The sequence below is a fragment of the Rhincodon typus genome, chromosome 31 (genome assembly GCF_021869965.1).
Source record: "Rhincodon typus isolate 14 chromosome 31, sRhiTyp1.1, whole genome shotgun sequence".
NCBI lineage: Eukaryota > Metazoa > Chordata > Chondrichthyes > Orectolobiformes > Rhincodontidae > Rhincodon > Rhincodon typus.
Window position 1 is genome coordinate 21,816,216 of NC_063362.1, and position 14,793 is coordinate 21,831,008.

At 42.3% G+C, this 14,793-nt stretch overlaps 1 protein-coding gene across 1 annotated transcript in view; it reads right to left on the reverse strand.

Annotated features, from left to right (window-relative positions):
* LOC109926950 (msx2-interacting protein-like) overlaps positions 1-14,793 on the reverse strand; it is a 35,544-nt gene that overhangs the window by 5,531 nt on the left and 15,220 nt on the right. The window contains exon 8 of the mRNA XM_020526842.2: positions 5,419-14,029. Within this exon, the coding sequence (XP_020382431.2) occupies positions 5,419-14,029 (8,611 nt within the window). The remainder of the gene's footprint in view (positions 1-5,418; positions 14,030-14,793) is intronic.

Here is a 14,793-nt window from a genome sequence, read left to right on the forward strand (position 1 = left end):
CCTTCTTCAGAAATTTCTGAAGAAGGGTCTAGGCCCAAAACGTCAGCCTTCCTGCTCCTCTGATGCTGCTTGGCCTGCTGTGTTCATCCAGCTCTGCACCTTGTTATCTCTGATTCTCCAGCATCTGCAGTTCTTACTATCCTATGGATACAGCTTGGAATGTATGAGGGATAATGAGCATAAATGATACAAAAATTAATAGCACAGGTAAAAGCATTCAGCATAAAATGTAGAAAAAAAACCATATTGGAGATGACAGGAGTTCTTAATTTTGGTTTCTTTACAAGCATACATATGCAATAGGATTTCTCCCAGAAAGGCCTAAGAGCTGAAGTCTGTAAAAGTCCTCTGGCTCAAAGTGGCTGCTTCATATCAAAATTGGATGGTAGGCCTGTTCTAAGTCTTTAGGAGGCACCTTTTGAGAAAAAAGAAAATTCTGCAACACAGCAGCAAAAAATGTCGATGGGAGAGGCACAGACTTACAACTGACATAACAATAAAATATTCCAAGGCAGTGTCAACATTTAAGAAGAATTTATTAATGTTGAACTTATCAAGAATCAGCTGATTCTAGGCCAACATATTTGAAAACAACTAGTCCCATGGGCCTAAAGGGACAGCAGAATTTATAACAGCATTGACAGGTGGAAGGAGGAAATCATGTCAAAAAGCTGTGGGAAAGTGGAGGGGGCAGATTGCCTTACAAGACAATATCAACAACAGACTTTACCGAGGGCAATTGCAGATCCAGTAAACAAACAAGATCTCTATTTTGACATTTCACGCAAGAATAAATCTGTGCACAATCAAGGCACATTGACAATGACAGAACATGATAACTTCCAACTCTGTTGTGTTAGCGTGTTGAAGGACAGAATTCAAAAACAGAATCCTCTCAATATCAGCTAAAAATGCCTCAACGGTGGCATAGATTTTTTTTAAAAAGGGAAAACAAATCGAAACAATTTAGTCATCAAAACATAATTCAAATCAATAGCTTAGATCAACAAGACTCATTAGTGCAGTGTTGTTCACATCCACAAAAGCTTGATTTCTTCACACAGCAACATTGTTTAATGGAGATTTACAGTGCTACTAGCATTTAGCACCAGCTTTGGTCTGATGGTAGTACTTAACTCAGTCAGAATGCTATGGGTTCAAGATCCACTCCAGAGGCTCAAACATTTCTTCATCCTCTCACTTAAGTGCACTACTGAATTGTGCTACAATGTCAAAAATGTCATATTTTGATGAGCCCACATAGAATCATCAAATCCCTACAGTGTGGAAACAGGCCCTTCGGCCCAACAAGTCCACACCAACCCTCAGCGCATCCCACCCAGACCCATCCCTCTATAACCCACCTAATCCACACATCCCTGGACACTATGGGCAATTTAGCATGGCCAATCCACCTAGCCTGTACATCTTTGGACTATGGGAGGAAACCAGAGCACCCTGAGGAAACCCACACAGACACGAGGAGAATGTGCAAGCTCCACACAGACAGTCGCCCAAGGGCGGAATCGAACCTGGGTCTCTGGCACTGTGAGGCAGCAGTGCTAACCACTGAGCCACCGTGCCGATGGATAGCAAGATACCATTCAAAGAAGAGCAGGGATCATCACCCCAGTATCTTCATCAAATTTATTCCTCAATCAACATCATCATAACAGATCTGATCTGTGACATTACTATTTGGAGATCCTGCTATGCAGAAATTGAGGGCTTTATAAAATTAAAAACAGTGGCTTACTGTAAAGCATTTGGAGACATCTGGTGATTGTGGAAAGTGCAGTATAATGCCAGTTTTTTAAAAACTGGATAGTATAATATGAAGGGCAGGAAGGGTAAAGTTTCTGAAATACAATCAGGAGAATTTTTTAGATCAGGTCTAAGGCGCTCAAGACAGGTGACCCTAGCCTATGCAGGAAATCTAGGTATGATCTTCGCGAAGCCATCAGGGGCACCAAGAGACAACACCATATAAACTAGACCCCCAGACTAACCATATAAACAAGGCCTACATGATATAACAGGCTACAAAACAAGGTCGAGTAGAATCGCTGACAACAATGTATCCCTCTCTGATGAGCTCAATGTATTCTATGCTCATTTTGAACAGAAGATCAGTGAATTGATGTCACCTGCCCCAACAGCCCCAGGTGCACCTGTACCCACAGTCACCACCACAGGCATCGGAGTGAACCCACAGAAAGCAACTGGCCCGATGCAGTCCCTGGCTGTGCACTCAGATCCTGCACAGGCCAACCAGGAGTATTTGCAGCCATCTTTAACCTCTCTTTACTACGATGTGAAGTTTCTACCTGCTTCAAGAAGACCACTATCATCCTGGTGCCAGAGAAAAATCAGGCAACGTGCCTTAATGACAACTGCCCTGTGGCTCTGAAGTGCTTCGAAAGGTTAGTAATGGCACACATCAACTCCAGCCTCGCAGACAGCCTTGATCCACTACAGTCTGCATACCATTGCAATAGGTCCATGGCAGACCACTATCTCTCTAGTCCTACACTCATCCCTGGAACATGTGGATAACAATGACATCTATGTCAGACTCCTATTTATTGACTTTAGCTCTGCCTTCAACACCACAATTCCAACCAAACTCATCTCCAAACTCCGAGACCTGGGACCCTGCTCCCTCCACTACAACTACATCCTTGACTTTCAGATCTGCAGACTGCAATCCCTAAGGATAGGCGACAACACCTCCTCAACACCAGTGCCCTTCAGGCTGCATACTCAGCCCCTTACTATACTCCTTATACACTCACGAGTGTGTGGCCAAATTTCAGTTGCAATTCCATTTACAAATTTGCTCATGACACCACCTCAGTGGATCTCCAACATTGATGAGACTGAGTACAGGAAAGAGATAAAGAGCTTAGTGGCATGGTGTAAAGTCAACAATCTCTCACTCAATGCGAGCAAAACAAAGCAGCTGCTCACTGACTTCAAGAAGCGATTGGGGGACATGCCTTTGTCTGTATCAATGGTGCTGAGGTATAAGTGGTCAAGACTTTCAAGTTCCTAGGAGTAAATATCACCAAAAATCTGCCCGGGTCCAACCAGATCGATGCTACAGTCAAGAAAGCACAACAATGCCTCTACTTCCTCAGAGGCTAAGGAAATTTGGCATGTCCACAATGACTTTTACCAATTTTTATAGATGCACCATAGAAAGCAACATATCTGCATGCATCACAGCTTGGTATGGTAACTTCTGCTCAACAGCGCAAGAATTTTCAGAGAGTTGTGAGTGTAGCTCAGTCTGTCATGAAAACTAGCCTTCCTTCCACTGACTCTGTCTACACTTCCTGCTACTTTGGGAAAGCAGCCAACATAATCCAAGACCCCTCCTACCCTGGTTACACTCTCATCCATCAGGCAGAAGATACAAAAGTTTGAAAACATACGCCAACAGATCCAAGAATAGCTTCTTCTCTGCTGTTAGGAACGGATTTCTCATATATTAGAGTTGATCTTTCTCTGCACCTTCTCTGTAGCTGTAACACTATATTCTGCATTCTGTTCTATTACCCTAATGGACTTGAGGTATGATTTGTCTGGTTAGCACACAAAACAAAACATTTCATTGCATCTCAATATCTGACAATAATAAATCAAATTAAAATTAAACAGATCAGTGCATTTTTGACCAAATGAGAAAGTAGAAACTGCTAGAACTGGTTGTGGGGAATGAGGTGAGTTGAATGTATGATGTGTTGGTGGGGCAATATCTAGGGGACCGATTTCATAGTACAAGGTCTACGTTAGCTATGGAAAAGGCACTGCACCTTGGGAAGAAAGCATGCAGAAAAGATTTAGGAGAATTTTGGTTCTGGAGAAGAGAGATCTCAGTTACATGGATAAACTGAAGAAACTGAGGTTGTTCTCCTGCAAGGAAAAAAAAAAAAATCACTGAGTGATTTGATAAAGACATTCAAAATAACGTGGTGTCTGCACAGTTGGATTAAAAATGTTTCTACTGGTAGCAAGGCAAAGTGCCAGGGAGCCAATTTAAGGTAAATAGTAAAAAAAATTGTTACATGCGGAAAAACGTGTATGAGTGATTAGGATCTGGAATACACTTCCTGAGAGCATTTTGGCGGTAATGTCAACTGTGGGTTTCAAAAGAGAATCTAATAATTATCTGAAAACATCTACATGCTACAAGGAAAGAGGAAGGATGCAGACTACTTGAGTTGCCCTTGAGAGAACCAGTGTGGAGACAACAGTTAAATTGCCTCCTTCTCTGCTTTTAATCATTCTATGATTCTATGAAATGAGAGTTTCAGCAGAAGATCTATGGCAGATGTAGAGACAGATGAGGATGGGAGGAGATTTCAGTCTTGATGATGGAGAGAATGTACCCTTGAAAGCTCAACTCGAGGTCAAAAAGGTCACCTTGGTTGTTAGCAATCTGGCTCAACTGTAAGCAAAGGCTTAGAAAAATGGAAAGAACCAGTGGCAGGGGTCAAAGACAATGGGTCAATCTTGCTATTAATTCATTGGTAGAAAATCTCTGGTCATCCAACACTGGATTTCAGTCAAGGAGTGAGATAAAATTAGAAACAGTAGCAAGGTCATGGAGATGGTGCTGAATTACAGCTGGATCACAAAACATGTGTTTTTTGAGGATGTTGCCAGGGTGGATGAGAATTAGAATGGTCATCGATTTCGATCTAGGGAAGAGGAGAAGATTCCAGAGGTAACAGCAGGTAGTTGAAGGAACAGCATGAATAGGCATGAAATATAAAAATTATAAAAGTTATGCTAAATAAGTTTAAATTATTGGAGGAGGCACAGCTTGAGTATCATGTCCAATTCTGGGCATTAAACTTTAGGAAGGCCATCAAGGCTTCTGTGCAGGATGTAGATTTACCCGAATTGTATCAGGGATGAGGGCCTTCAGTTACAAGCGTAGACTAATGCACTGTCTGAAAGGGTAATGGAAGTAAATTCAGAAGGAAATTGGATAGATACTCAAAAGGGAAGAAATGCCATGCTATGGTGCAACAGCAGAGGACTGGGACTAATTGAATTGCTTTTTCTAAAGAACTGAAACTGGCACAAGGAGCCAAATGGACTCCATGTATTTTACAGTTCTATAATCCTGAAGTAAACGAGGCACGGGAAGTCACACGTCATCTTAAAATTTGACAAAAAAGTGATAATGGCAAAGTCCCAAAATTGGGCTGACTTTACAACTTGTCAATGGGAACAGGGAGCACTAGGAGAACTAGAAGCACAGTTTTTATTCTTATGTACTCATCTCAGATGTTATATGGCATTCTTCCCTCCCCAAAAAAGCATCACAAATAAGAATAATATCAGAACAAAAATATTTTATGGAAGCAAGTTGATAAAATGGTGGAGCAAAAATCTCAGATTTACCTGTGGAGTCATGCTGCGTGACGGTAGATTCATTCCTCCAAATGGTGGATGACCAAGGTGAGAGTGGTGGAAGTTCCGTGGATCTTGATACACACGTGGATAGTCATGGAAGGAACTAGGGACTTGGTGCATGAGTTGAACACCATGCGAGACCATTACAGATTGAGACATGGGCATTCCAGGGGGTACATTGATCAATCGGGCTTCATTGTGAGGTGACTTTGCCATTTTCACTTCAGATGTTTTAGGGGCCTCTTTAGCTGGTTGAGGGGTTTTACTAGTAGGAGGAGTTTTAACAGATCCATCAGGAGTCCTGGCTTGTCTGGTCTCACCGTGGACATCACCTACAGCTGTCATAGGTGGGTACATCATCCGAACGTCACGCAGTAACATCTCCTGGGGCACATTATATTGGTCCAGTCGCAAACCTCCAGGATGAATTCTATAGTCTGGCTGCATCACAAGGACATCTGGCTGTAAGGGAGCTGATCCTCTTCTAAGTCCGTGATAATGAAGTAATTCTTCATCAGGTTGATGCTGGTTGGATATCTGAGGCATACACAAGTCCCTGATAACTGTTGACTGTGGTGTGTTTGATCGCTGTGAGCGAAGTTCCATTTGAGGTTGCAGGACAGCCCTAGGGGAGGGGTGGTGAGTCTCAGGCCTTATGCCAAATGGAATACCTGGTACTGAAGAAGCATTCATTCTTACTTCGCCCTGAGAAAGATGCCCTAAGGAGACCACCTGAGTCTGTGTCACACTATGGGGAGGCATAATGACCGATTGCTCTGGCAAATGGACACTCGGAACAAATTGTGTCATAGTGAGACCAGCATTTAGAACCATATTAGCATTCATTGACTGGGAAGTTGTCGAGGTACTACTCGGCTGACATACTTTGGGAAATGGAGAAGGGGAATGAACAGATGTGCGTGGAGAATGGGGTTCCTGTTTAATGGAAACTGGCAGAGGCAGACCTCGTTCTGTTGGGGTGCCACGCCCAGAACTGATGTGGTTAGTGTCCGATTGCAGCTTACTTGGCATAGCAGCATGATGAGGGCTGAGTCCTGGGCTCAAGGTTGACTGCTGTGTTACTTTAACAGCTTCAATTTTGGGAACAACTGGCTCTCCACCTTTCTTGTTAGTAGATACAATATTCGGTAGAGGATTGTAGACAATCTTAACTGCTCCTGGCTGAGAAGTTGATAGTGTACCCGAATGTGTAGCTGATTCAGATTTCTCATGGATCTGATGCTCTTGTTTAATACTTGAAATGACGGGTGATGAGTTGTAAGACTGGGGACCACCATGTCCGACAAGTATGCTTGAGGAATGAGTGCCAATCACATTGCTATAACCTGATGGAGTTTGTGAACCCTTTGAAACAGGCTGTGATTGTGAAACTGGCTCTGGTTTGGCTTGTGACTTGGACACAGATTGTTGAAATTCTATATCTACTGCACTAGCAGGTGGAATCTGGCTGATTGGAGCACTTATTCTTTGAGGACCTTCTGTTTTCTGGCCAGAGTAACTCAACACCACAACCCCTTCAGAGGTATTTACTCTCAGTCGTGGACTTGATCCCTGGTTTAATGCAAGATTATCCACCTGCCGAGACTCATCCCCAATGAATGCCACTGTCCCAAGCTTGTACCTGCTATTTTCAGTCAAGTTTGATCTATATTTCTGTTTGGTCAGTGACACAGTTGGGAGACTTGGTGTCTGAGACGGAAGGCTGGCCAGGCCTCGGCTGTTTGCTGTAACCTTTGCCACTTCCTCTTGATCTAAACTTGGTGGTATTCTGCTTATGACAGAAGTAACTTTGGGTGATATCAAAGAACTAGCATGCTTTTCTTTCTCATTAAACACTGGCATCTCTGCCATTTGTTGCCCTCCAGTACTGTTAGGTGGAACTGCAGCCTTTTCATCCAATACCAGTTTGCTAGGTTCACTTGAAAGGAAGGCTTCTTCTGTCCGAACTGAAGTCAGCGGCTCATTTATTGCTGTAGTTACAAATGTGGTTGGAACACCAGTAGCTGACACGTATTTTGGCTCCATGAGAATTTTCCTCAATGTACTAGAGTTGGTGTCAAGGTCAGATGCTTTGGTATCCGGGGGAGGAGCAGCGGGAGGAGGTGTAGAACAAGCACGAGATGCCTCATGCCTTGACATCCAGTCTGGCACAACTCCAGAACTAATGTGTGCAGTTCCCAAGGCAGGTGCAGGAGTTACTGAAATCTTTGCAGTAGTTGTGGTAGGGAAAGCATTAATAGCTACTCTTGACATGCTTTGTTTTGGCTGAACTTCAGGTGCAAACTCTGAGTGTTGCTTTAGTTTAAGAATGGAAGGACTTCTGTTATCGTCATTACAGGCTGACAAATGCAATGTATCATGTGGTGAAATAGCTTCAGTTGCTGAATCCTTATCTAATTCAGAGGGTCTCATACCACCAAGTTTACTCTCTTCTAATTTAGTCAGGTTGTCTGTTTCACTCTTGGAAACAGAAAGAGGTTCTACCACTGATTTTTTTGTACATTTTTCTAAAATAGTTTCAGTTGTAACACTGTTTTGTTTAACGTCAGCAGAAACAGGCACTGGTTCGGGTTCAGAACTGTTACCATCTGCTAACTCTCCTTTTCTGCTAGTGCTCCCTCTCCTGTTACGCCTTGTCATTCTAGGTTTTGAACGGCCTCTACGACTTGGGGTCCGTGGGACTTCAGCAGGTTCTGGCAATGGAAGATTCTCTGTTTTCTGGGAGATATTTCCAGATCGCTGAAAACATACATCAGGACTTTTTGCCTCAGCCACTGTAGTCGATAAAGGAGATCTGGAGACTGAACTGACTGAAACTGTTGAGTGACTGTCTGTAGCTACAGTTTTCAAAGCTGAAGTGTCCAAGGACAGAGCTGAGGAAACAACGCCTTGTGTTGAGATGGGAGTTTCAGAAACTATGCTCTCTGTGGAGACTGGAGCTTTAGAAATCACACTCTCGGCTGAGACTGGAGCTTTAGAAATCACACTCTCGGCTGAGCCAGGAGCTTTAGATATTACACTCTCCACTGAGACAGAAACCTTAGCAATCATACTTTCCAATGGGACTGGAGCTTTAGATATGATACAATCTGCTAAAGGGGTATCTACTAATGCAGAGTTTTCAGGAACTGTGCTGTCTGCTGAGGTAGGAACTTTAGAAATTATGTTGGCTGTTGAGGTGGGAACTTCAGAAACCATGCTTTCAACTGAAGAGGGAACTTCTGTAACCACATTTTCTGCTGAAACAGGAGATTTAGAAACAGAGCGACCAGAAACTGGGGCTTTAGAGAGCAAACGACCCGAAGCTGGGACCTTTGATATCAAACGGTTTGAGGGTTGACCCTTTGCCAACAACGGGCCTGAGGCACCAACATCTGCAGTTGGCTCTAAAATATTCACAATATCCTGATCAGTTTCAGGCTGCAAAGTGTCTGTTGGTGTAGGAAGTACCATTTGATCTTCAGAGATACCTGCCACAGTTTGTTCAGTAGGGTATCTTGGAGCAGATGGGAAGCTATCTGGTTCTGCTGATTCATCAGCAATAATGGAGTCAATAGCTGCTGCAAGCTCAGTTTCACTAGCCTGATGGGCAGGCTTTTCCACTTCTTCCTCTGGTCTAACATCTGGCTCATCTGTCGTCTCTTTGTAAGGATGTACAGTTGGGATTTCTGTTAATTTTGCTATATTCTCCACTGCTCTTTCAAGTTCTATCTGTTTAGCTCGTTGCACAGCTTCTGGTGAACACTCAAGTTTTCCTATTTCTTTCTCTGGTGATTTGGGAGGTCCTAAAAAGGCATCACCCATTTCTTCTTTAATTAGTTCGGGTGACTGACTGTCATTTCTCAGTGGGTCCTTTTTTGTTGTCCCAGTCACTTCTCCATCACCTGAGTGAAGAACACCTTTTACTTCTTCAGTGCTAAGTCTTATTTCCAAATTTCGTAAACACATTTTGTCTTCACTAGCCTTTGCATTTCTCCCTCTGCCACATTTTGACTTTGATCCTTTCTCCACAGATCTTTTCTCTACCATCTCACCTGAATTGTTAGCTGAAGGACACTTCTCTAATGCACCATCATTTTTGTCAGCTTTTTGGTCACTTACTGTTTCATTTCCCTCAGCCAAGGTTTTGATATTCTCAGCTGTTGAACTTTGCTCAATTAAGGGCTCTGCAGCATCATCTGAACGTTCAACACAAACCTCAACAGTTCTCGGTTCTGTTTTAACTCCTTTTTTCCCTAACTGACTACTTGGAGCAGATGAAGAATGACTTTGTGCAGCTTTCTGTGATCGGGGTGACTTCCACCCTTCAACAGGTTTTGTGCTTTCAGTACCATCTTTAGTTTCTGTTTCCTCAGCTTCTTGTTTTACCTGGTCAGCTTTAAAGCATGGCACTTCTTCACCTGGTCTACGACGGGATTTCGGAGGTCTTCCTCGTCGTGGAGGGGTTTGTACATTTGGTGACTCCTGAACTTCTTTCTCTACCCTTTTCCTGGTTGAACGCAATGTATCTGTTGAGTCTTTAATTAAGGATGGGCCATCATCAATTGTGGCATAAACCGACCGCACATTTCTGCGTCTTGTTCTACCTAAAGGAAGACTTGGCTCAGAGGTTTCTGATTCAGGGGCCGAACTTGGAGACTTTGCTGTGTTTTTGGAGACCTTTTCTACATCTAATTTTTGTTCCTGAAGTTTATGACCGTCACCACGAGGTGATGATGACCGTTTAAGCTTTTCACGGTCAATCCTTTCACTTTTTCTTGTGACCGGCTTTTCTGAAATGGTTGCAGAGATGGCCTGAAGTGGAGCCTTTGTTCTTTTATTTTTGGACGTCTTTTTCTCTTTTAAAACTACAGAAGGCTCAGTATCCATTTCATTGTCAGAAATCTGTGGACGGATTCCCGAATGCTCTTCTTTCCTGTTGATATCCAATTCAACACCAATAGGAGGACTCTTATTATCTTTGTGCTCTTCTGGTACTACCTCTTTTGGGATAGGTTTGGAGGAATCTACATTGATCTCTGGTACTTTAGGTTCAGCATTGGTGCAGATTTCTTGTACACCATTTCCCCCTGGAGTTGGTGGTTTGGTATCCAAATAAGAGGGATGCTCTCTAACTATTGATTCCTGCTCAGAAGTCACTGCATCTGAAATAACATTTGCTTCTAACTGCTTGTTTACAACAACAGGTTCAATTTCTTCACAGGGGCTCACATTAACAATGACAGGTTTAGGTGCATCAGTAGCAGGTGCAGATTCAGAATGATTCTCTCCTGAGTTAGATACTACACTTTCTGTCACCGATATTTCATTTGCTGTTTTATTCTTAACTGTTTCTTGCTGTTCAGGAGGTAGTGCCTGAAAACTCGTGCTAAGAGGTGGTGGTGGTGGTGGGACTATAGTCCTCAAGAGAGGCGAAGTATTTTTCAAATCGGATTCTTTCAATTCAGATACAGGCTCTGTTGTTTTATGTTGAACATCTTTCTCAATTTCCCGTCGCTCAAGTTCTTTTGGTTTCTGGTCCTTTTCTTTCTCCTTCTGTTGCATACGTGTCAATTCAATAAACCGACTATGAAATAAGACTACAGGTTCTTGTACAAGATCTGGGGTATTATTGGAGCCATCAACAGATCCCTGTCTTCCAAATAACCTACCAGAAATTACATCCATATCGTCTTCTTTCCTTTCAAGATGCTGTAAGCGTTTTGAATCCTGCTCAAAGATTGAGCTATGCAGGAACCGGGAAGCAAATAACTCTTGCCTCTCCTGTTCATCTTCCTTATGATCTTCCTTCTTTTCATCTATTTTGCCTTCAGAATCCGTTCTAATTTTTTTCTTTTTCATGTACCAAGAAGGGATTGGCCTTGGTGCTGATTCAACCTTTTCCTTATCTTTGTCCTTCCTGAAGCTGGCAAACCTCGAATCCCGATCTAAGAATGACCAATTTTCTTCTCGGGATGAAGAGAGAGATTTTGCCCTTTCAAGTAAAGCCTTGGTGTCAGGGGTAATCGTCTTGTCAAGTGCAAATGAGTAGAATTTATTTCTTTCTAGCGAGCTTGACAGCTTTAAATCTGATAATCTATCTTCCCTATTTCGCAGGAATAAAGGTAATCTAGAACTTTCAAAAGATGTTGAAGCTTTAGGTGAATGAGATTTATGTTCATTATCCTCATCAGAATCAGATGGTACCTCACCCGGTTCAAGCTCACGTACAGAACGTTTCCGAATGCCATCTCGTTTTATGATGCTACTAGGAAAGCTAACATCAGGCCTACTTGCGTCTAGTTTTAGACGTGTTTCCCAACGAGGTGCCTCCTCTTCTGAGCTCTGAGACGTTATTTTAAATCTAGCCAAATCCAACATTTGTTCTCGCTTATTTGACTCATGAGCATTGCATTTTAAAGGTTCTTCTCTAACAGGAATCTGAAAGGTGGAATCTAGTTTTGGAGAATCCTTTGGTTCTTTCACTAGCAATGCCTGATGGGGAGAATCATTATCATCCTCATCCTGATAAGAGAGGATGTGTCGAAATCCAGGGGAAAGGGCAGTTTTCTCAGAATCTTCACTCAGCTGACGAGAACTTCTGTAATTTCTTTCTCGTTTCATGCTAGTTTCAAAGTCAAATTGATCAGTTTTTCTCCGTTTAACTGGAGGGGAGTCATCCGTGACATCCTGAGGTGGCTTCCCCACTTCATGGACCAAACTCCTCCTTTCAAATTCGTCTGCATTTTCTTTCCTGGGGCTGCTGTACTTTTCAGATTTTGCCATTTCCATTTCCTGTTGCTGTTTAAGTCTGCGGTTCTGTTCCATCTGTTTCCTATAACTTTGAGTGTAATCAATATCAATCCCAAGTTTCTCATCTGCATCAATGGTTTGTAATTTTTCATGGGCGGACTTGTGATCATTTGTGTCCTCAGAGGTACCACTGTACTTTCTCTTCCGTTCCTCTCTTTTAATCTCTCCTTCCCCTGGCACTTCATCAAGATGTGGGGGCAATGGCTGCACAACTCCCTTATTTGGAGGCTTCGTTGTATTCAGTTTCTTTAATCCAATTTCTTGAGTTTCTACTGGTTCTTCAGACGGCTCACTTAATCTCAACTGTGCTTCTGTGCTGGGCCGCAAGCTAATCCCCGCGGAAACGCTAGCAGACTCCTGTCCTTCTCTGGGGCTAAATGCTGAAATTAGTTTTTCTTGCTTGACTTTTCTGTGCTCCCTTTTGAGTAATTCTTTCCGCAAAGGTCTTCGGTCCAAATCTCCTTCTTTGCCTACTGTAGGCATTTCTCTCCAAGCAGCCAGTTCAGGTTGTTTTCTTAGACCTAGCCGGAGTTCCTCTTCCTCTTGACTGCCTCGTTTTACGTCTAATTTTTGCCTATCTGTTCTTAAAGTTGGATCTGCAAAACGTCTCTTCCTAGCCTCCAGTTTGTCAATATCTATTGCATTTGGTGCTTCAGGGCATGGTTCAGATTTCAGGTTCTTTTTATGCTTAGTTTTCACTTCTTTATCCACAACCTCTATTTGGCTGGCAAGCAATTTCTCTTTTGGCACCTTTGGCCTGGAAGGTTCCAACTTTGATAGCTCAGTTTTTGACTGGTCAAGTCGAGTTAACTGCACTTTATTCTGTTCTGCAGTTGGAGATTTGACAGTGTCACTCTCTGTTTTTCCTCTTGGTTTCTCTACAACCAAGGCCTCAATCATTTTTGCCTCTCTCTCCTTTACACGAGTTAACACCACACAAGGAATTAAATCCAAACGATTTTTTGAAGTTCCTTCTTTCTCTGCTTTATCTTTTCCTTGTTTTGTTTTGCCCTTTATACCATCAGGATTTAGATCCCTATCTACTTCATGGTCCGTTTCAGAAGACAGGGAACTCGGAGATGGAGGTTTCACCTTTCGTATTTTCAGTTTCTCAATTTTGTCTTTCTTATCCAATTTCTCCACCTCAGATTTTTCAATTTTCTTTGTTCTTTCCAATTTCTCAGTCTTGTCTTTTCTTTGGGTTCTTTTTTCAGCCCTTTCAGGTTCAAACAGCCGCTCTTTCTCCTTTTCATTTTTCTCATAACGATCCGGTCGGATTTTCTCTGGTTTATCTGCTTTATCATATCGTGGAGGCGACAGTGAACTACAGCTACCACTACGGTCCGATGATCGACTGTATATCCTGCGTTCAGAATCCACACTGTCACTTTGATGCCTCTCAGACTGTGCTGGCGAAGCACTGCAACTCTGAGCTCTTCTTGAGTGCGTTGGGCTTTGGCTTCGTTCACAAGTTCGTCTTTCATGATCACGTTCTCGATCAGATTCATAGCGTTCTCTCTCTCTTTCCCTTTCTCGCTGTCTGTAACTGTACTCCCTTATGTCCTGTTCATACGGATCTCTATAGTCTCTATATTCCCGTGGATCTTCATAATAACGAGGATCATAATAATCACCTTGGTAAGGATCCCACTCAGCATAAAAATCTCTACTTCTTGCACGATAATCCCTTCGAGGATCTTCAGGAAATACAGCAGCTGGTCCTCTAACTGCATCAAAGTAAGCACGATCTGCAGGATATTCATGATATGATCCCCTTCGATCCTCCCTGTTAATTAAAGAAATATACATTAAAGTGTAATTTTTTGAACAAATTCATGCTGTTTGAAATTAATTTTTATAAGAAAGAGCAGGAATGTGGCAAGGGGTCACTTCAAACTTTCTATGTTAGTTCAAAGAGGGATTCCACTTCCCGGTCCAGTACAGAAATAAAAGATTTCAGATTTGATTCTTGGTCTGTACATGATAGTCAAGAAGAGACTAACTCAAACATATGTCTCACCTTCTACAGATTGCTAAATCTGGCAGCACACATCATCTGAACTCATCTGAACAATGCCACTTGGGCTATGTACTCAAGTAGGAAATTCCATATGCGCTAGCTAAGAGGATTTTCTTTCTACATAAATATAATTTTGTCAGAAGTTCAGAGGCTTTCACTGGATTGGATAGAACAAATTTAAAATAATATTGGAATTCAAAATAATTTTCTGTGGTGCCCTTAGTCCTTGCTTTATTCACTATTATGTTATCAAATTAGAATTTTTGTATACAGAAAAATATTGTTTGTTTGCTTATAAGCTTCTATGCTTTCATAAGCATTATAAGTACTTTAGGTCCTACAAATGAAAAACAAACCAACTGTACTAAAAATTCACCAAATACTTTTGCTCTTTGAAGTAATCTATATTCCTTACCCATCACAGAAGTCAATGTAGCCTGAGCTGTTCTGGGATTTGCAGCTTTGAGTACTATCAAAATATATTGCTAAATCGAATGGTCCCCCACACCCCCATTCAAGGGATCACATTT